This window comes from Macrobrachium rosenbergii, chromosome 7 (genome assembly GCF_040412425.1).
Source record: "Macrobrachium rosenbergii isolate ZJJX-2024 chromosome 7, ASM4041242v1, whole genome shotgun sequence".
NCBI lineage: Eukaryota > Metazoa > Arthropoda > Malacostraca > Decapoda > Palaemonidae > Macrobrachium > Macrobrachium rosenbergii.
Window position 1 is genome coordinate 14386287 of NC_089747.1, and position 23501 is coordinate 14409787.

General features: G+C 38.5%; 1 protein-coding gene and 1 non-coding gene across 12 annotated transcripts in view; both read right to left on the bottom strand.

The window, feature by feature from the left end:
* The window catches only part of Dus4 (Dihydrouridine synthase 4), a 219280-nt gene that overhangs the window by 901 nt on the left and 194878 nt on the right, over positions 1 to 23501 (bottom strand). For 7 of the 11 annotated variants that reach the window (XM_067106581.1, XM_067106576.1, XM_067106584.1 and 4 more), the window contains 4 exons: positions 22022 to 22143; positions 20935 to 21010; positions 12012 to 12194; positions 10885 to 11093 (listed from right to left, as the gene is read on the bottom strand). In XM_067106581.1, coding sequence (XP_066962682.1) covers positions 10885 to 11093; positions 12012 to 12194; positions 20935 to 21010; positions 22022 to 22088 — 535 coding nt within the window. In that variant the 5' untranslated portion in view covers positions 22089 to 22143. Of the gene's footprint in view, positions 1 to 616; positions 909 to 10884; positions 11094 to 12011; positions 12195 to 20934; positions 21011 to 22021; positions 22144 to 23501 lie in introns of those variants that run through there. The other 4 variants (XM_067106585.1, XM_067106578.1, XM_067106586.1 and 1 more) reach the window with 1 other exon arrangement.
* On the bottom strand, positions 17022 to 17140 carry LOC136840545 (5S ribosomal RNA). The gene has a single exon (XR_010853649.1). It is a non-coding gene; the product is annotated as a 5S ribosomal RNA (ribosomal RNA).

Here is a 23501-nt window from a genome sequence, read left to right on the forward strand (position 1 = left end):
TAATGTATTAAAATATCAATTCACAATACTACAATAACGTTGCCGTAAAGGATTTACTCACCAATGCTTCTCAAGACAAAACTAAATGGATATCCATACTGCATATTTCTACACATTTCATAACCTATGATTACCTGGTCCATTCCCAAGCACAAGGTAAAGGTAATGTAGCCTAGGCTATATGCTACATTAGTGGTACATAAATAATATCAATAGTTATTGGAATTATCTTACCAAAAATATATAAAATCAGTATCTTCAAGATTTTAAAATGTTTGGCAAATCTCACCCTTAAGAAAAATACTCTTGTATTCCCTTAGGAAAAATATAAACATCACGACATATGCTCAACACCTGTGACATCACTATTATACTGTATTCCATCACTGTGCCAACAAGCACTATTCTGGCCAAGACCAACTATAAGAGAATTCTTTGTAATTGGTTGGTTTGTCTTATGAAGCTCTGGGGGGGATCATGAGAGAGTAACTCCTTTGAGGACTCCAGAGGCTACCAAATATAGTTTTTCCCTAAGTCAAAACCTGTTTTTTGGTTTTTAAGGTTACAGCATAGTATATCCAACTTAAGAGTATTCTGGGATATAGAAAAGCCTAAACATGATGCAGACTTTAATAGGAAAAATTTAGTGTGCTATGTAAAGTCAATCATATATTTTTCATTCAAGTAATTCAAAACTCCTGGGATACTCCCTAAAACATTGAAATATTTCTTATCTGCACGTGTAAGAGACTTATTAAGCATGTATATCAAATGATGATGAAAGCAGCTGAAGTGAGTGCCAGTAGAAAGAGCTATACTGACCCAGTCCTTAACACATTCAATGGGTGTGGAATCATAACCAGCATACATAGCTGGGTTTTCTAAGATCCCTCTTGCTGACATTACACCTGTAAACAATGAAGTCTATTAGGAGAGAACAAAGAAATAGACAGGAGGATACTTAAGTATTAGCATAAAGGACAAGGCACAAGGACCTGACTCTATCAAGCCATGACATTAAAAAGAACATAGGTCAAGTTCTTTTTATCATGGAAAATTATTTTTTATCATCAAGATAATAAAATCAGTCAGAATTTCAAGTTAAAATATTTTGCACATACTTTTAGTATGTTTCTAACGAGGAAAACCTTAGGGCCTCTCAAGAATTAAAAGTTTTAGGGGTCACATGATGTGTGACATAGCTAAAAGGACATAGAATTACAGCTATTTCCTTATTACACCAAACTAACAGTACTTTTGGTAGAGGCAGAAATATTCAGCATTGCAGGCATGGATGCAATCTGTAGGTGAAAAGGCAAGAATTCATAGCTAAAAGAGTCGGGCACTTCTGTACCTTGTAAAGCAGTGATTTTCAACCTTTTTCATACCACGACCCCTTATCAGCCACTTGATATGACCAATGACCCCTTTTAAAATTTTTGATTCAATAATATGTAGGGTTACCATATTTTCATTAACCACTGACAGTACAAAAGGAATCCATATTCACTATGACAGGTCCCAAACCCATATATACATGTTTTTATTTATTCCTCCTTCCAAATCTGTTACAGATTTTTTCCTCTAACAGGTCACAAGTTTATCTGAAAAAATTTTTTTACTATTCATTTCAGTTTCCAAATCTGTTGGGCCTTTTGGCTCTGACAGGTCCAAAGTCTATGTGAAAACAATTTTTTGGCATTAATTTACCATATACAGTGAACCCCCCGTATTCGTGGAGGATGCGTACCACCCCCCACCCCGCAAATAGCTAAAATCCGCGAATACTTAAAACCCCTCTAAAAACACTTAGAACTGCTCATTTTGATAGTTTAAACACAAGAAAACCTTGCAAAAATGCTTATACCTGAGTATTTTAAGAGTTTTATCACAAAAAGTCCATTTATTCATGAAAATTATATGCAAATACAGTAATTAGTGAATATTTCTCAGTGAAAAATACCACGAATGGGCGAATTTTGCCCGAATAATGGCTAGATATGTTCCACAGAGAAACCCGCGAATGCATGAGTCCGCGAATCATGAGAACGCGAATACGGGGGGTTTACTGTACACATTCCCACTGAACACTGGAACATTGTTGGGTGACTGACTGCTTTCCTGAAATTTCCAGGACATTTTTCTGACTGAACAGGATGCCCAGGACAAGGCCTCAAATCCAGGACGAGTCCCGGCCAAACCGGTATGTATGGTAACCCTAATCTTATGTAATGTCCTAGTACAAAAATAGCACTGCACTGTAATAAATTTCTTATTTGCATTAAAAGGATATTATTATAAATAGATTACATTATAGACTGTTTTGGCCTGATGATCAGATGTTGCTTTGTGTAACGGCAGTGAAGTTGAAAAAACCTAAAATATACCCTCGCAAAAGACACTCTCACAACGCCCAGAAAAAAGGCTGGGGGTCACGACCCCCAGGTTGAAAACCTCTGAAGCAGAACTCACTTTAGTAAAGTTGACAATTTGAAAGCCGCAATGCTAACCAAAATTTTAAGGAATGATTTTGGCAGAAATGTAAATGTTAAGGCATTATGACACATGTATGGACAGAAAGGCATGTAGGATAAAGGCTGATGGATAAAGAAATTTAAGCCTCACTGAATATTTGATGACCAGTATATATCAGTACTGTATATACATATATGCAACACACTATAACTTACAAAATCTATTTTTTGAAGATACATATATCACAAGCTCATCTGGCCACTGTAAGGTATATGCAGAATTAAATTTGATCATTACGCTGAAGTGATCTTGGATTGAAATGTTCTAATTACCAGAAAGTTTTTTAAGCAACTAACATCCCTGTGGCTTGTTCATTAATAATAATTACCATGATAATCACCCTCATGTGATATGCTTTCATTACTCCCTAGTTTCTTTAAGAGCATCTTTGACATTTTATACAATAATGTTTTTACTTTTTCATACTAATATACTTCCTCAAATTTACAAGCAATAGTTTTTAGATAAATACTGTACTAATATCTGAATTACTGATACTGCAAAGGGGAAATTTTTAGTTTCATATCTAAAATAAGTCAACAGAACAAAAGAGTGGTCCTGAGAGAACTGTACATATCAAAGATTCCCTTACATGTCTAACACCAAAAAAGCATTGGTAAAAGAACTAAAGGGCTTATTTCAGTTGTATCTGATGCAGACTGACTCAAGACTAGCAAATTTTAACAAATCCTTAGCAATTTATAACAAATAATACCAACCACACTAGTGGGGGGTACCCAAGCCAACACCCAACTCCAGGCAGCAACACATGTTAGGACTAGAAGACCACAATGCCTCTGGGACAGATTTCGTCATCAACCCACAACCCTTCAAAATGCAGCCTACTAACCATTCCACCCATTGTAAACCACCTGTCCATCATGTACAATAATAATAATAATAATAATAATGATAATAATAATAATAATAATAATAATAATAATAATAATAATAATAATAATAATAATAACAATCAACAGACCAGACTTGATGCTGACTGACAAAGTCAAGAAGAAAGTATCATTCACTGATGTCGCAATACCATGGGACACCAAAGTAGATGAGAAAGAAAGAGAAATAATTGATAAGTATCAAGACCTGAAAATACAAATAAGAGGGATATGGGATATGCCAGTGGAAATAGTACCCATAATCATAGTAACGATAGGCATGATCCAAAGATCCCTGAAAAGGAACCTGGAAAAACTAGATGCCGAAGTAGCTCCAGGACTCATGCAGAAGAGTGTGCTATTAGAAACAGAGCACATAGTGAGAAAAGTGATGGACTCCTAAAGAGGCAAGATGCAACCCAGAACCCCACACTATAAGTACCACCCAGTCAAACAGGTTGACTGAGATAGAAAAAAAAATAAATAATAATAATAATAATAATAATAATAATAATAATAATAATAATAATAATAATAATAATAATAATAATAATAATAATAATAATAATAATACTCACATTAGCCAATATATAATTTTCTGACAAAAAGATCCAAACAACACAGTGAATAGCCAAAACGAAAGACACTTGGAACACTTGTGATTTGCCAGATCAAGACAAACATCTTAAATACACAGACATACAATCAGTAATAAATGTAAAAATAAAGTTGCAATAATACATAGACCTTGCACATGCCAAACTGTCAAATTAAAACCTAAAACATCATGGTATCTGCACCTCAAAAATCATAACCAACACCAAAAAATATAAAATGGTTAAACATAACTGAAACGAGTTATAACACACGATCAAAAAAATATCTTAAGGAAACAGGAGCTAACAATGAACAGGACAGGTTTTCAAAGAAAAACTGTCACTTACAGTAGCCAGGAACTAAAACAGTGAGACACTTGCAAAACCAATTATGTTCAAAGAAAAACTCACCAATGATGGCTAAATTATTACCACACTAACACCAATACTCAATAAGGAAGACTGACTCTAATGAATGAGAAATTATCAACATGAATAAAATTACAATAAATAATTTAAAAACTATAGTGAGAAGAACTGCTAGCTGTGCATGAGACACACATGTAATGATTGCATTCAGAGGTGTTTGGAGACTTCAGAGATTGTGCTAAGAATTTTATATTTCCCTGACTCAACACTTCTTTGGCAATGAGCTTAAACACTTCAAGGTTAAAGAGACTATGATGAGATGTGCCAAAAACAGCACTGTCCATTGAGCTGGAGCCACTTGCTAAGATAAATATAAACAAATACATTCCCTTTACTTTAAAACTGAGTTGTAAAAAACAAGAAATTCCTCGCTAAGCTTCAGAAATAAGTATATAAAGGTAATATTAATACTCCAATGCTTCATCAAAAACTGCTGCCCCTCATGACTAACATTTATTTTATTATTATTATTATTATTACCTGGTGCAGTAAACAAGTAGTCATGCTAAGAACAATATACTGACTATATTAGGCCAAAGCACGCTGCTGATTTGAGAGATCTTCACTTCCACAGGGCAGTCAACTAACAAACCTGTCTTGAATGGAGAAGGACTGAAAATCTGACATTGCACTGTGTCATAACACGTACTGTAGCTCTAAGCAGCTTAGAGACTGCCACAAAATGCACCTTCAACAGAATCAGATAGCTTTAACCTTTCCTTGTTTTAACATAAGCCAAGGTGGAACTAAACAAAAGAGCTTCGATCAACAGAGTCATCTTTGGTAAAAAGAAGAGGATAAAGAGAGCAAAGTAAACTGTGAATCGCTTAAAAAACCAAAGGAGAATCATGTTTCAGGATTAAAATCCATCAAGTTGAAAGGATGAACTGAGACAGTAAAAAACGGTAAATCCGCACACTGAGACAGTGAGGCGAAAGATGCCCTAAATGGTGATATACCTGGGACCGGCAGCAATGATGTCACAGTATGTGAAAGGAACTACCAGACAAATGGGAAGGAGGCAGTTAGATGACAGAAAGTAGAGGGTTCTCACAAGGCACCCCTGAAGCAAAAGAAGACCCCGCTGAGATGGCAACCTGAGCTGTCTACACAACTCTAGAAGCAGCACAAGAGGGAGAGCATTAGAACAAATATACACAGTTGTCAAAATGTGAGGAATACAAGGCAACAGAGGGGGGAATTAAGAGGGAGAGGGTCAGCATTAGAAACAGAAGGAATAAATGATGACCCCAAACTAGTAAGTGATTGAACAACAGCTCAAAAACTAGTGAGGTAACTGCATTACTTATCTATAATCCATACATAACTGGGTCACACACATCACTGTCACTGTAATCAAGTGAGGATAGTGAGTAAGATGGTGGATGTGAGTGCTTAACTTTACGGAATGAATCTTCCAGAGAACAGGTCAAATTCAAGATAGTAGAATGTTGAGAGAGACGTGACATAAGGCAAAGGCTTCTGTCCCAAGACACACCTTGGTTCCCTGGCACAGAAGACCTACCGATGTAGGGCAGTCCAGAGGGTGGGCTACAGACAATGGCTCCAACAACAACTCTATCAGGGCTGAAACTGAAAAGGTCGATCACTATGGGGGGAAACCATAATTCTTACCCATAGTATACTGTACTTGGTCCAGTGCCTAACTGACAACAGAAGTAAACTCATATCTTCAAGTTTACCTATTTGTTTCTCCTCAATTACATACAGAACATTAAGAGATGGAGTAGGAGTGAGAGAGAATTAACACCATAAGAAAAATAGATAGAGTAGGCTTATGACCTGACCTAACTGATTGTCAACATAAGCTAATGGTTTCTCACGTCTTCTGATACCTCACAAAATTATTAATTTTCATTAGACCACTCCTTAAAATATCACACCGAGAAGGAATTAAAATGGAATCATGTTAACCCTTTAACGCTGAAGCCCTATTTTCAAAAACGTCTCCCGTATGCCAGCAGCCTCCGAGAGGTAGCGTCAAAGCGGAAAAAAAGTTTTTTTCAAAAAATCACAGCGCGCTTAGTTTTCAAGATTAAGAGTTCATTTTTGGCTCCTTTTTTTCTCATTGCCTGAAGTTTAGTATGCAACCATCAGAAATAAAAAAAATATCATTATCATATATAAATATTGGAATATATGACAGCGAAAAAAAAAACTCGTATATAATTGTATACAAATCGCGCTGTAAGGAAAACGGTTGAAGCTAATGAGTTAATTTTTTTAGTTGTATTGTACACTAAATTGCGATGATTTTGGTATATAACAGATTGTAAAACGATTAAAGCAACACAGAGAAAATATTACCACAAATGATGCATGAATTCGTAACGCTGGACGTAAAAAAGTTTTTTTCAAAAATTCACCAAAAATCAAAATATTGTGCTAGAGACTTTCCAATTGTGCCAAAATGAAGAAATTGATTGAATATTACTAGGCTGTAAGTTTTAGCTTACAATTGCATTTTTGAACAATTTCGATCGAGTTAAAGTTGACGAAGGTTGATTTTTTCTATTTATCGTTATTTCGATGTAAATATAAAAACTGTGAAGAGCTAAAGGAATGATATATTTTTTGTTGTATTCTACATAAAATTGCACACATTTTGATGTATAACACTTTATGTAACGAATAATGTGAAACGGCGAAAAAATTACGGCAAGCTGACGCAAGAAATGACAGGATTTTCAGCAGTCCGCGCGCTGATCGAAGGAAAATTTTTTTCAAAAATTCACCAAAAATCTAAATAATGTGCTAGAGACTTTCCGTTTGTTGCAAAATGAAGGTAAATGATTGATTGTTACTCGAATGTAATAATTGATAACTACGGATGCGTTTTTCGATCATTTCGGTCAAATCAAAGTTGACCAAATGTTAAAATTTTGTCAGTTATCGTGATTTCAAGTGAGAATATTAAAAAAACTGTGAAGCGCTAAAGGAATGACATATTTTTTGTTGTATTCTACATGAAATTGCGCACATTTTGATGTATAACACTTTATGTAACGAATAATATGAAACAAAAAAAATTATGGCAAGCTGACGCAAGAAATGCTAGGATTTTCAGCATAGTACGCCAAGTGCGGAGCAAAGGAAAATTTTTTTTTTTTTCAAAAATTCACAAAAATCTAAATAATGTGCTAGAGACTTTCCGTTTGTTGCAAAATGAAGGTAAATGATTGATTGTTACTCGAATGTAATAATTATGGCTTTACGGATGCGTTTTTTCGATCATTTCGGTCGAATCAAAGTTGACCGAATGTTAAAATTTTGTCAGTTATCGTGATTTCGATGTAAATATTAAAAAAACTGTGAAGAGCTAAAGGAATGATATATTTTTTGTTGTATTCTACATGAAATTGCGCACATTTTGATGTATAACACTTTATGTAACGAATAATATGAAACGACAAAAAATTACGGCAAGCTGACGCAAGAAATGACAGGATTTTCAGCGGAGTTCGCGCATGCGGAGTGGAGGAAAATTTTTTTTTTTTTTTTCAAAAATTCACCAAAATTCTAAATATTGTGCTAGAGACTTTCCGTTTGTTGCAAAATGAAGGTAAATGATTGATTGTTACTCGAATGTAATAATTATGGCTTACGGATGCGTTTTTCGATCATTTCGGTTGAATCAAAGTTGACCGAATGTTAAAATTTTGTCAGTTATCGTGATTTCGATGTAAATATTAAAACACTGTGAAGAGCTAAAGGAATGATATATTTTTATTGTATTCTACATGAAATTGCGCACATTTTGATGTATAACACTTTATGTAACGAATAATATGAAATGGCGAAAAATTACGGCAAGCTGACGCAAGAAATGACAGGATTTTCAGCAGAGTTCGCGCGTGCGGAGCGGAGGAAAATTTTTTTCAAAAAATTCACCAAAATTCTAAATATTGTGCTAGAGACTTTCCATTTGTTGCAAAATGAAGGTAAATGATTGATTGTTACTCAAATGTAATAATTGCCATGGCTTACGGATGCGTTTTTCGATCATTTCGGTCGAGTCAAAGTTGACCGAATGTTAAAATTCACTTTGGAAGCTGGGTCCTTCTCCAGCATCCCAGTCTAAAACTCGCCTCACGCTCACTTCCGACAGGCAGTATGCGCCTTTCACGGTCCTGACGCCTTTGTGACATCTCTGCAAACGCGTTCTGTTGCAGCACGAATACGCTAACACTGCAAAAGTTCAACAAAACACGCTCTGCGTCAAAATATCGCTCCCAAGCAAGGTGCTGCTCTGATGCTCTCTGATGCGAGATGGGGGAAATTACGCATGCGCGTCTGGGTGGCGCTCAGAAACAAAACAACAGCTGGATCCGTGAACTCCCAGCATCCGCCGAGGCGCCGGATTTGAAATCTTCCGCAAATTAGGCCTACAATTATTTTTCCGCAAATATTTAAAAAAAGCATTTTCAGTCGACGTTTGCAACGTCCACTCGGCATTCGACAGACAATTTTGGACGACGTTTAAAACGTCCAACAGGCGTTTAAGGGTTAATTACCCCTACCAGTAACACCTGTGTGACTATCATGTCCTACTGAATACGTTTCGTTTACACAAAATTTTTTCATACAGAACCTAACTCTTCTATCTCTATTTGCTGTTGATGACCTAATATAAAACAGAACACAAGCACAATACTGTACAGGAGACAGCAGCCAGAAATAGTCCAAATTATTGCAGCCAACTCACACCGTATGCACATGGACATTGCATAAAAAACCAGCAAGAACATAAACATTCTAATGGCACCTAGTTGGAAACAGGTGACTAGACAGTCCATCCAAGTCAGCCAACAGTTATTCTTTCATTTATTTTGAAGGATGATCGCACCTAACAGCCCAAAGATGTAAGTTAACTTTAACAGTAAGAAGGATTCTTCCCAATTTCAAAAAAAGAACTGCGCATAATCTAGGTGGTTATCCTTGACAAGTGAAGTAAACATTGTAATAATTTCAGAATAATTTGATTATACTTATTTTTCTGAGAAAATTTTATATGCCAAAGGAATATGCAAAACAATGATTAAAAAGTGAAACCTATTTGTCAGCAAGAAAAAGAAGCACAGTAGGTCCTCTATATACAGTACAAATGCAACCGATTCCAAAAGCTTGTTGGAATATTAATTTTGTTCTTAAGTTCTACACAGTAGTCTTGGCCTCCAGTACTCTACTCTGGTTAGCATACATCAATCAGCCTAGCACTGTGCAGTATTATAGTTTCCTATCCAGAGGACTTTGTCTTTGAACATGAAACAATATATTATAAACTTAAATCTTCAAACTTTCCTTGAAAAGTGGCAATGAAACAGATGAAATAAAGTTTATATGTGCTGTATATCATTCAGATTTCTTTTTTGCTAGTACTCCTATGCTTACAAAACAGCTTATTGTTCCCTCTCATCAGCCAATGACCCTCCTCTCTCAACCTATCAACTCCTGTCAAAAACATCTGGGTTTGCACAGCTATTTATACAGAAGAAAAAACTTATAAAATAGTCATTGATATTTTGTTTTTAATATTGGGTGCATTTTTAGAACCAGCAACCTGAGTTCTTTTCTTTCATTTTCATTATTTTCCATCAGCTGATCTTGCTGTTTATCATTACAGTGTATATTAAGAATAAAAAATGTATGTGCTCCTCTCTCTCTCTCTCCCCTTGCAGGCAGTTTTTGTTAATTAAATAGAAATCTGAAAACCTGTGGGGTCCTGCATACTGTCAAAGGGCAGATGCCATAAACTAACCTTACACGATGCTACGAAATTTGAAATTCTGCCATAGTTCTAAAATTTACAATTAAACAATTCTAAATACACTGACATACAGGTTCAAATCTTTGAAAATTTGTAAAATGAACAGTTGCTTGTAAAGTATTTGGTGTTATGGTTGGGAATGTAAAGGAAGATGGAATACAACGGGGGGAAGTACTGGACACACTATACCACCAAAATGACTCCTTCATGACTCTCACTAAAATAGTAAAGTTCAGTGTCATAATACATACTATATAGTTATTTAGGATCAGTACTGTGAAAATTTTGGAATGAATGTATCAAATAAAATTACATAACTTATCAAAACGTGACAAGATAATGGATACACCTGCAAGAAGAAAAATGAGGAAGACTATCCTCTAATGAGATCTTTCGAGTCCACCACAGGAACTTTAAACTTTGAGCACTCATGCCTCAAAACTTTAGTTTTCAAAATTCAAACTGCTACTGGTAGCTCATTTTAAAAGACCTTTATGAAGATACAGTTTGCTTTTCGACCTAACATATTAAATAATTATCATAAACTACGATTAAAGGGTAATGCGAAGCCAAATACTTTCCATTATTTCACAAGTACAAAGCAATACATAGCATATAAAAACATAACTGGAAAAGAAGTCCTTACCATTTACCCCAGTGCCTTCTTGTATTCTGAGAGCATCTTCCATTGTTCTAACATCTCCATTTGCCACAACAGGTATATTTACCGCACTCTTTATTTCTCTAATAGCTTCCAGACAAACTGGTTCAGTTCTTTGTTCCTGGGTTCTTCCATGCACAGTTATGAATGATACACCAGCAGCTTCCATTTGCCTTGCAAATTCCACTGTTTTTCTGCAAAATACAGCAGTCAAAGCATTAATCACAAAATTGGCATAAATAATTCATATCAAATTTTTCTTGAACTTTTTTGCAATTATTATTATTATTATTACTATTACATACCTTAACCAGACAACAGACTTGACTCCCACATCGATGACTCAAGACATTTGTTATTATAAAACGTAAAATACTTAATTGCAATCTTAGAAAGTTAAAAACTACCACTCTGCATTCTTAGACTAGGTTACATGGACGATTATATCTATAAGTCAAACAAGGGTCAAATGAGTATGACCAATTCAAATGAGATATAATATTACTTTCTTGTACATCATAATCCAACATTAGGTTTAACTTGTTATCAGATTAATTGACAAAGATGATTCTTTTATAGATAGCAAAGAATCACTTCCAGACTTTGAAATTGAAGAACAACCATCCTGACCTATGATGAGTTCCATTTAAACTCTGTTGATTACTTCAAAACCAGATGTACTGGATAAGTACCCTAAATCTGGAAACATTATTCAGGTAAAAATGAGTGTGTGATAAGAGTGCTGAAAAACCAACATTCTTTTAAATAAGACAGTGTAATTCATAATTGAAAGCTAAACTAACCCTAAAGACACATGTGCAACTGAAGTACACACTTGTGTTTGGTGACAAACAAACTTCCAAGTAACAAAGCTTTCGTAATTTGGAACCTCAACAAAATTTCACGAATGAAGAAAATTAAAATTGTTTATTGTCTTGAATCCTTGATTTCATAAACTAGTAAAAACAGTCATTTTGTACTAAGAATACAAAATCATTTAATAATCAAAGTATTCCTTATAAAATACAATACTATGTTCAGCCTTATAGTCCATTTACAAGTTTTTTACTTCACTGTCTCTATACTGCAGTAGAAAGTATTTGATTATTTACCTATAATCTTCGTGAATCCTAATTTTGATAGAAACAGTAAAATCTGGATCAGTCACCAAATTCCGTGTTTGGCGGATCATGTCTGCTACCAATTCAGGCTTATGGATGAGACATGCTCCATAACCTTCAGCCATTGCCCAACGTTGGGGACAACCACAATTTAAATCAACTCCATCACAATACCTGAAAATATATCAAGAATGACTGAACTAGAAACAAACCATTAAGACTATTTCTTGTTTTCTTGGGGTCAGTGCTAGACAATGGGCATCTGGTTACTAGTTTTAAAGTAATTTACATTTTTCATAAACATACAAACCACAGACTTTTCTACTGGAGCATTCCAGAATGAAAACAGTCACTGAAGCTTCGTAAGATGGTGGTAGGCAGGTTAGTAGCAGGGTACCACCCACTCACCAATGAGTAACTTTTCACTTTGTCCCTCAGTAAACAGGGAATATTGGGGGTTGGTTGAGGTAAGACTAGACAATAGGCTCTGGTCTGAAAACCTAGGAAAAATATTGATAATGTTTAAAACTTGCGGTTTGCTCCTACAAGAATGCAAACAATCACCTTTTGTAAATAAGACTTACTTTAGGTAGGAGGATTGTCTCAAAAAATTACTGGCACTGTCCCAAGAGCTTGAAATTTATGCAAGGTTGTGAATCTCTGCCATGTCCCTCAAGTCTCTGCTTATAGAGAAAGACTGGAATGACAGTCAGAAACCTACCACGCATTGTCAGATTCCCAATCATAAGGATGCAGAAGTTAAAAGGACCCTATGCCACCTCAGTTCTTCATATTAAATTATATTCAAGGAAAGTTCCATGGAAATCCTGTCCCTCCTCTTAGGAAACAGGAAATAAAGGTCAGTCGATAGGAATATCACCATCCCCTAGTTAAACGATGGGAAAGAGAGAATATACTATCAGACCTAAGTCTTCCAATAAGAACTACGTTGTGCATCTCTCCTGCATCCATCAGTACAGCATGAACACGAACACAAGTTGGACTGTCCAGTACCTGAAAATAGCACAATAAAAGAGGGGAAGAAAACTGGAACTCAAGACATCCCTTACTCAAAATAAGCCCAACCATATAAACTTATCTAAAAGGAATTGAGAAAACTACACGATGATTGAGCAACCATCAAAGGGGCACAGAAGTAGTACCCAGAAGGCTATCGGGGTCTTGTGAACTTGCACCAATTCTTCAGGAAGAACCCGAACAGGAAGAATGAAGCTGCCACAGAGGAGACAGTACCATACAAGGCAACAATGAAAATCATCTGGATTTCCATGCACAGGAAGGAAGGCTAATGATTCCCTTCCATTCCCTTCCCCAAAGGAAAACTACTACCTGTAACTACTGTGTGAGAGAGAGAAGCATTCTGATACTGCGCTAAGACTCCCCCCTACATACCTGTAGTGTAAACACACACACAGACACACACACACACACACCTTCCTTCTCTCAATTACCATTTTCACATTTTACTTCTTGGCATTGTCATAATTTTCACTGTATGAAAATTGTAGGATAAAAATGATAATACTAGATCACCACATTCAATACTGTGCTAAGAAACTCCCCTAAATGCTTGTACATGCATAACCATACTTCTCTCTTTTCCCTATCATTTATCATTTTCATTTCTTAGCATTTTTCATAATTCCCACTGCATAATACGATAAAGAAAAAAAATAATTTTAAACCAAAGCTCTTAGCCCTGCTAATGCACATCTGGAGCTACACAGTGTACATTAGGGTACATACATAATCATAAAATATTCATTCCTGTTTAGTTTAAATTTTATTTTTTTAATACTGTACTGTACTTTCTAAGAAATACTGCATCCCTGACTTTTTTTTTATTCTTTACATTATACAACTAATAACGGCTGTTATAAGAGGGATATTGGGGTTTACACAGATATAAACATGATATTTTAATGATAAAATAAAGTTTGTTCATACTTACCTGGCAGATATATATATAGCTGTATTCTCCGTAGTCCGACAGAATTTCAAATTAGCGGCTGCACGAGTGGCCGGGCAGGTGGTTAGTACCCATTCCCGCCGCTGGGAGGCGGGTATCAGGAACCATTCCCATTTTCTATTCAGATTTTCTAACGCCACTGACTCCTGAGGGGAGGAGGGAGGGCAATATGAATATATATATCTCGCCAGGTAAGTATGAACAAACTTTATTTTATCATTAAAATATCATTTTGTTCATGAGACTTACCTGTCAGATATATATATAGCTGAATACCACCTTTGGAGGGGGTAGAGACAGCCAAGAATTAGGAAAAAACCAATTATTGGTAAAATTATTTTGGTTCCTTATCTGATAGCGTAGCTGACTGAGTGGTTACTGTCACTCTAGTCTGCTTCTGCTTTACTAGAGACCCCAGAGAGGTAGTGACCTATATAGCTGGCACTTCTAGATGATCTGTCAACGGGGCGTGACCACAATGTGACTAGATCATAGACCATACAAAGAGGACAAAAGAGCATTACTAACCACCTAACCAACACCTAAAGCGTTAGTTTGCAAAGGATTGGGAAGACTGCCTCCAGTAGTCGACCCAACAACCTTAAAAACACAATTAAAAAGGGGATAGGATCAGAGTTACCCCCTGTCCCCAAGGTTGCTGAAGCAGCAATGTATGGTCCCAGCGAAAAGCAATTTTCGTATGCTACCTAAACATCTCGCCAAGAGTGTGAGGCAAACACTGAATTGACTTCACCAAAATGTGGCACTGAGAATGTCACTGAGTACCATATTTTCTGGAACGCCATGGAGGTAGCAACTGCCCTCACCTCGTGAGCGTTAACTCTCAACAACTTGAAGTTGGAGTCGTCACAACTAGAGTGTGCTGACGTCCCTAATGAAGAATGCCAGTGCATTCTTCGACATAGGTTTAACTGGTTGCCTCACAGAACACCCTAAATTATCCGAGGGACCACGAGTGTCCTGTGTTCTTTTAAGGTAGTACTTGAGAGCTCTAACTGGACATAGAACTCCCTCAGGTTCCTGTCCAATAAGGTCTGCTAAACCTTTAATTTCAAAGTGTCTAGGCCAAGGGTTAGAAGGCCTTTCATTCTTAGCCAAGAACTTAGGGCTTAAAGAATAGACAGCATCGTGTTCCTTGAAGCCCACATGACGGCCTCGAACTTCGCTCACTCTCTTAGCGTCGCCAGAGCCGTGAGGAATGCCGTTTTCGAGTAACATCCTTAAGAGATGCAGAGTGGAGAGGCTCAAAAAGGACTAAACATCAAACACTTGAGCACTACGTCAAGTTCCAAGCAGGAGGAATTAGCTGAGAACCTTGGACGTCTTGAAAGAGCTCGTAAGATCGTGGAGGTCCTTATTGTCAGACAAATCTAATCCTCTGTGTCTGAAAACAGTCGAAAGCATGCTCCGATAACACTTGATAGTCGGAACTGCTATATCGAGTTTTCTCTTAAGTAAAGGAGAAAATCCGCAACCTGGCTCACAGTGATAGAGGAAGAGGAAAACTTTCTTTCTACACCAACTCTTGAAGGTTGCTCACTTCACTAGATATATCCTGTTAGATGAAGAACTTCTGGCTCTAGCGATGGCCCGTGCCACCTGGCCAGAAAACCCCTCGCTCTGACCAATTTTCGATAGTCTGAAAGCAGTCAGGTTCAGAGCGGGAGAATTTGAAGATATCTCACGAAGAGGGGTTGTATGAGCAGGTCTGCTCTCATAGGAAGGGATCTCGAACGTCTACCAATCAGAAGAGAAAACTCCGAGAACCAGTGGTTCAAGAGCCAAAACGTGGGGATGAGAGTCATCCTCGTCCCTTGTGAGGCCGCGAACTTGCGTGATGACTTCTCCCAGAATTTTGAACGGGGGAAAAGGCGTAAACATCTATTCCCGTCCAATCCCAGAGAAGAGCATCTATCGCAACTGCCCCCGGGTCGAGTACAGATGAGCTTTATAGAGGGAGCCTCGCTGTTCTTGAGGTCGTGAAAAGATCCACAAGATGGCGACCCCAAAGTTTCCAAAAATCTTGGCAAACCTCCTGATGAAGGGTCCATTCCTTCGGCAGGAGTTGATGGCGCCGACTGAGCAGGTCTGCTCGAACATTTTCGACCCCTGCAACAAAACTTGTGAGAATCGAAATGTTGCGAGCATAGGCTCAAAGAATAATCTCTCTTGCAAGGCTGAACAGGGAACAAGAGTGTTCCGCCCTGTCTCTTGAGGTAATCCAAAGCCGTAGTGTTGTCCGAGTTACTTGAACTACACGATTGCAAACTTGGACCTCGAAGAATTGGAGAGCTAAAAGATAGCCGCCAAATCTTTTGATGCTGAAGTGCCAGGACACCTGTTCCTCTCTCCAGGTTCCTAACACTTCCTCTCCCCTTAGTGTTGCCCCCCAACCTGTTGACGACCCGTCGGAAAAACAACACTAGGTCGGGGTTCAGAAGCTTGAGGGAGATCCCTTTCTACAATTTCGTTGGATCGAGCCACCACTACAGATCCTCTTTTACAGAAGGAAGAATTCTCAATTCCTCTTTCAAGTCTTCCTTGCTTTGCCAGTTCTCCAACAGAAAGAACTGAAGAGGCCTGAGATGCAGACTCCCCAGGGAAACAAACTTCTCCAGCGAGGAAATGGTCCCCAGCAGACTCATTCATTCCCTCACCGAGCATGTTTCCTTCCCCAAGAAGGCCGAGTCTTTATCGAACATAGAAGTTGCCGTTCTTGCGACGGAGACACTATAAAAGCCGCTGAATACATCTGAATTCCCCGACACAATGGACAGTGAGGGGATCAGCTGCGACTTTTCCACATTGACCAGAAGTCCCAGGGACTTCACGAGTTGCAGAGTCAACTGAAGGTCCTCCAGATACCTTCGCTTCGACGACGCTCGAATCAACCAGTCGTCCAAGTAGAGAGAGATCCTGACGTGCGACAGGTGCAACTGCATCGCAACGTTTTTCATGAGAAGTGTAAACACCCACGGAGCAAAATGTGACGCCAACAGCATCTGGTGTTCCCAGGCGGTCACCCATCCAAGTACTGATCAGACCCAACGTTGCTTAACTTCGCTGATCGGACGAGAAGCGGTGCTTTCAACGTGGTATGGCCGTTGTGCAGAGTCCAAAGCAGAGAACCCTGAACTGGTACGTCTAGTCCCCCAAGACAACCTGAGATACTTCATCGAACGTGGATGAATTGGGGCGTGAAGATAAGTATCTTGGAGATCCAAAGATACCATCCAATCCCCGGGAAGAAGGGCTCCTAGTTGAGATCCAAAGATACCATCCAATCTCCGGGATGAAGGGCTCCTAGTATAGACTGCGAGATCTCCATCCTGAACTTTTCCTTCCGGACCAAGTTGTTTGGCCTGTTGACGTCCAAGACGGGTCTCCAGCCTACTGAAAGTTTTGGGACTAGAAACAATCTGTAGTAAAATCCCGGGGAACAGCGAGTCCAAGACCTGTTCCACTTATCTCCGCTCGAGCATCTGTTCGAGCAGGTCAAACAGAATTTTCTGTTTGACAGGATGGCAATTGGGAAACAAAAAACAAAGGAGGAGACAGGAAGGGAATCAAGTAACCTCTCTCTAACAGTAGGAGGGACCAAACGTCTGCCCCTCTCTCTTTCCAGGCTTGTGCAAAATGAAGCCTGGTAGCTAATGGAGTCTGGAGAAAAAAGGAGTCACTTGCTACCTCTCTTGGAAGTGACATTCCTTTGGGAAAAAACTCTCTCTCATGGCGCGGGTCTCGTGTTGTTTCCCATGGAAGCTCCTTGTTTGTAGGCAATTTATTTAGCTTTCGTTTGCTTTTTGTTTCATTGAGATCAGTGCATTCGTTATGGAGGAGATGCAGTTAGAATGTCGATAACTTTAGTTTGAGATATACGATATTTTTTGCTTCTCTGTGTATTTAATTGCTTGCTGTTACACAGACTGATGTTTTTATGACATATTTGAAAAGCCAAAAAATATAACAGACTTGCAAAGTAATATAACTTTTTAAAAATGAAGCTAGATGAAGCTAGATGAAGGTCAAAACACGGCTCAGGTTGGGCAGCGACTAGATGAAGCGAGTGTCAAAACACGGCTCAGGTTGGGCAGCGACGTCTTACTTAGTCAAACTCTGAGCTGCTGCTGACTGACTGCCACTGACTGCCCTGTGGCATTCCTGGCTTTTCGCTGATGCGCATACTAGGTCCACAGGGTTGCCATATAACGCATTAGGTATTATTATTTCATAGCTAAAAGGAAATTACTACCGATATACTGACATTATCATTACATTATACGAAAAATGTAATTTTGTCTATGATAGGGTTACTGTTTTAGTTTATAACTCCTAACTATGGCGAATTTTTTAATAAAACTTTCTGAGAAGATAGTCAGGATATGTATGATGCCATATATAAAATATCCCAGAAAATTTTGATTTTGATTTTGATTTTTTTTGAGTCAAACGCTCCCTTAAGACAAAGACAACTGCGAAGGTGGAGAGAGGAGCTGAAGGTTGAAAAGTCTCAGGAAACAGATCCTTAAGTAAAATAGCCAGAGTCTGATAATCAGAGGAAGAAGAAGACGAAAGATGTTTCTCTTCATCCAAAGGCTGTGACGAAAGAGGATGTTCTTCCCCAGCTGGCGGGTCTTGAGTGAGTGGTGAAAGTAGTTCCGATTCGTCGATACGTGGCAGGAACTCAGCGATCGAAGAAGTCGTGGCTAAATTAAGAAGGACATCAGATGTTGAAGCGGGTAGTTGTGCGTCATGATGTACAACTGGAGCGGCGTCAACACAAGACTTGAAGCTATACGGCGAAGCGAGCGCGGAGCGTCATGGCGTGACGCGCGAGAGGCTCCGTAGCAAGTACGAGAAGAGAATCATAGCGTGGCGCGCGCGAAGCGTCATGGCTAGGCGCGCGCCGAGCGTCAAGGTGAGGCGCGCGTGAAGCGTGAGAAGCGCACGAAGAGCAAGACACGCGCTCCTGGCGCGAGTCAAGAGAAAAGTCCAACACCTCAAATCGGGGAAGACGATTAGGAAGCCACTAAACACTCTCTCTAGACGACAGACGAGAAGCTCCAAAACATCTAGCAGACGAGGAAGACGAAGCAGGAGACGAAGGTGAAAGTCTGTACCTCTTAACAGGCAGTTTCGAATCTTGAAAGGTTCATGAGAGCATCCAGTTGTTGTTGCAAACCCAACAAAATCTTACGCGTAGGAGAAGCAACTCTCTCGGGAGAAGGGCTGAACCTGAGAGAAGGAAAGGGGCGAGAGACGTATACTTCCTTCTCACAGGGGAAGAAGCTCTAGCCCTGCCTTAGCGCGACAGGGGTCGAGTAGCGTCATCATCCGAAAAACACTTTATTCTATTCTGCGGAGGAATATCCACGCAACTTTCGGGAAGAGCACAAATGTCTAGAGGAAGAGGACGTGAAGCGTCCTCTCCTCTAAGCTTCTCTTAAGAGGGCGAGAGTCCAACCGAGCTCCAACCCCGAGGCGGGAGGATGTGTCGGAGGACGAGAAGCAATCCTTCAGGATGCGTGCCTGTGCACGATCCCTGGCAGCCTGGGTAAGCGTCATCAGGACCTGCCGAAGGGACGCCAGATCGGTGGGAAGCCCCGTAACCCTCATGCGGCTTTCGACATGCCCCCCCCTGGTCCTGGGAGTTCGACAGAGGTCCAGGCCTAGAGGCATTATAGGGCCGATCTGACGCCCCCTCCACAACACTAGGGGCACTAGCACTAACACTTTGCGTTTGAATTGCATTCACTTTAGTTTCAAGAGCACGTGATTGACTCAAACACGAGCCAGGGTATTACCTTCTGCAGCAACAAACTACAGGGTTAGTACTAAAATTTACTACAGGGTTACTAGTAGGAGAAAACCTGACTGTCCATCTAAGGATGTACTCAGGAGGAAGATCTCCTCAACCTATCACGCTCCAATTTAAGCATATAGGCTTCATATTTCTTCCACTCACCCTCAGATAATCCCTCACATTCATTATACCGATTATCATGGAGCACTGAACACCCTTACATATCATACATAAAGTGTGAGGAACTATCGAAGTCTTCGATAGCCTCACCTTACATTCACCCAAGCTACAGACTCGATAGCTAGAGGTAAGACATCTTAATTATAAGAAAAGTCAAAAGCAAAATAAAAAACGGTCCACAAAGAGCATATGCCAAGTCACAGATCCAGTCGTATACCAAAAAACAACCAAAATACTTAAGTGACAAATTTCGAAATCCAAATGGCGGAGGAACTGACAACAGGTGTTGACAGTCCGGCGACAGAGAAAATCTGAATAGAAAATGGGAATGGTTCCTGATACCCGCCTCCCAGCGGCGGGAATGGGCACTAACCACCTGCCCGGCCACTGCGTGTGCCGCGAATTTTGAAATTCTGTCGGACTACGGAGAATACAGCTATATATATATCTGACAGGTAAGTCTCATGAACAAAAGGTTGTTTAATTGACTGGCAGGTGAATAGGAATGTTAACACATGGGGTTCGAGATCACACAGGGTTTCAGGTTGCAAGGGAGGTCTTAGAACATGTTACCTCAGTATGCTAGGGGCCAACTGTACTTACAAAAATTCTTGCAAAAATTATTACAATGGAGAATATAGCTTTCCTCAATACTGGCTGGATAATTATTAGCTCAGAAGTTATAAAACTGATAATTATCCTCCATCACTCAAATAAGGAAGAATTAAGGCAAACATTCATTGACCACTATTGCAGGGCTAGCTATAAGTAATAGATTTACCATGAAACAATTTACAATTCCGACATGGTGATATCACAACAGAATTAGAATTAATTGCATGCTTTCCTTCCATACTACCTATAAATCAAATATGTCCTATAATTACTAATAAAATAAGCTGAATTGGGTAAATACTTACGGAGCTACTAATCTAGAAGCATCAGCCAATTCTTCGCTATTATTAGCTGCAAACTGGACAATTAAAGGACGATCCTCTGAAATATGAATAAATTTTTATTACCTAATCTGCTCAGAAATATCATATTGACAGTTTTCAAAGTATCCTAGCTACTGAGCATACTATGTAATAGGTATCAAGGTGTCATTATTTAGAAGACTGAACAAGAGGCAGCACTAAAGTGAACTTCAACTTCATGGAAGTAAAAACATTGCTTCAAATTTATAGTATTACAGTACTGTATTTCAACTATTATTCCTGAACCAATCTTAAGCAAAGCACTTCACAGATTATTAGTAACAGACTGCATGTAACTTACCTCACTAAGAGCCTTGTATTTTTAAAAGATTACTGGTAACTATAATCAAAACACTTCTTAATGATCCAAATTTCTCCTTCAGATGTATGTTCCAGCAATCAATAGTGTTAATGATTAAAGAGACAGTAATGTGTTGGTAAGGTTATAGTACATAACAACAGTTACCAAAGGTAACAATTTAAGCTTACTTTCTGCCATTCTGCTTTACTACAGATAGAATACAGATTCTTGCTTTGAATTACAGTAATCATTATAATGAGTTCTTCAGGAGTACATTATAACATTCAGATATTGTATCAATAGCACAAAGAGACCTAGGAGTTTGGCACTTAATAGCTCACCACCCAAACACCATTAAACATTCTTCAAAAACCATACCTGGACATTTACTATACCTGTGTTACAATTTTTCTTGTTTGCTAGATTACTAAAATGATTGTAGCAGGACATGAGAATACTTCTATATAGGACATAATGACTAATACTATACTGTGGAATCCATACAACATCCCACCATCAAGATATTTACCTGGTACATATCTAATTATTTCAAGGGACAATAAACAAATCTGTCATTAGCAATATTTTCTAAATCCACAATGGTACTTTATTATAACCTTACTTCACTGTTAACAGGAAGTGTGTCCTTCATATTGATGGGTATTCATGTGTTCCTGTGCATTGAAAATTCTATTAAAATTATTACTGTACAGGTATTCTGTTGCTTACCTTTACAAGTTGTGAAATCACTATGTCTTGCCCTGACTGACTGGATAAAACTATTTGATATTATCATGGGTGTGAAGCAAAGATCACATCCATATTTCCTTACTAGGCTCCTGAATGCAAGCCTGCAAAGATAAAATTGAGCATTTATAAAGTGTACCTTAATTATACCAATCCAGTACATACAAGTTTTATAAATTAATACCACCAAATAAGTACAGTACCATATACCTAAATACCCATACTCTAACACTGTACTGTACACCTTAACGGCCATACTATAATTTCATTTGGGTGGCCACTGGTTAAATGCAAAGAGGAAATACTACAAAATAAAAAAAAATGGATGCACTATCTTAGATAAAAAAAAAATGGTCCGATGTTTGGTCCCTCTATCACTGAAGTCAACAGCTGTATAAGTCAAATTCAGAAACTTTTATATTTCCTCTCTGAATTCAAAAAAATATAAAAAAAATATTCATACCTTTTAACCTTTCTCTAACCCTGTCTCCCTTCTCTAATCTCTCTCAACATGAGAACTGCATATCATTTACTGTGGGACAAAATCTCAATTGTTCTAACTGATGAAACCCATTTGTGAGACACAGACTCCTTCCTTGGCAATAATTATATCTCATTGTACGTACCTACAAGAATGACACTTTTTCATTTTTCCTAGATATACTAAGCTTAAGTCATTTATATGGATGTACCTTTGGAGCAAGCAGTTTCAGTTGCAGAAGCCTGATAACAAGGTCATTAACTATTAGCAACCACTGTAGGTGCCTAAAGTCAAAGACTGGAGGAGCAGTTGATCACCACCTGGAAATGCCAGCTTTCCACTCAAATTATGAGCAGAGGAAGATCAACTCCTGTAACCACCTACACAGCTTGGCATCTAATGAGAAAGGCTGATAGGGCCTGTGCCAGCAGGTTAATCACTTAAAACTAAACTCAAAGGTAAGTTTACAGGAGCCCTGTCTTTCCTGTTTAAAGAATGGGAAATTAAAGTCTGCAAAGCAGACTTTAATTTCCTGATCCCCTCCCCCCATCTTGAGGAAAAGACTGAGGGAATACACTGGACTGTCCACAGCTAGGAACGGCACAAAGTTGGGGAAAGAACTCTGCCTACTCCATTCAAGGCACATCATCATCTTTCTTCCCACTTTCCCCCCAACTCTCCAAGTCGAGGCTCAGATGGGAAGATAAAGGATCAGGTAGCCAAATTGCAAATTAAAGAGACTGTAATTTGAATTTCCTAGGTACACAAACCTGAAGTATTTTATATAGATTACCTTCAACAAAAGTTGGTCCACTTGAAGAGACTTGGTAACAAGGTAGTTGAATCCCACAAGGTAAGTAATGGATGAGGGAACCATCCACTCCCTTGACTAACAGCATCACTTTTTCCTAGGACATCAGGGACAAATGCAAGAATGGTCAAGCAGTAGAATTCCAATAAAACTTCAGGTTTGTTTATCTA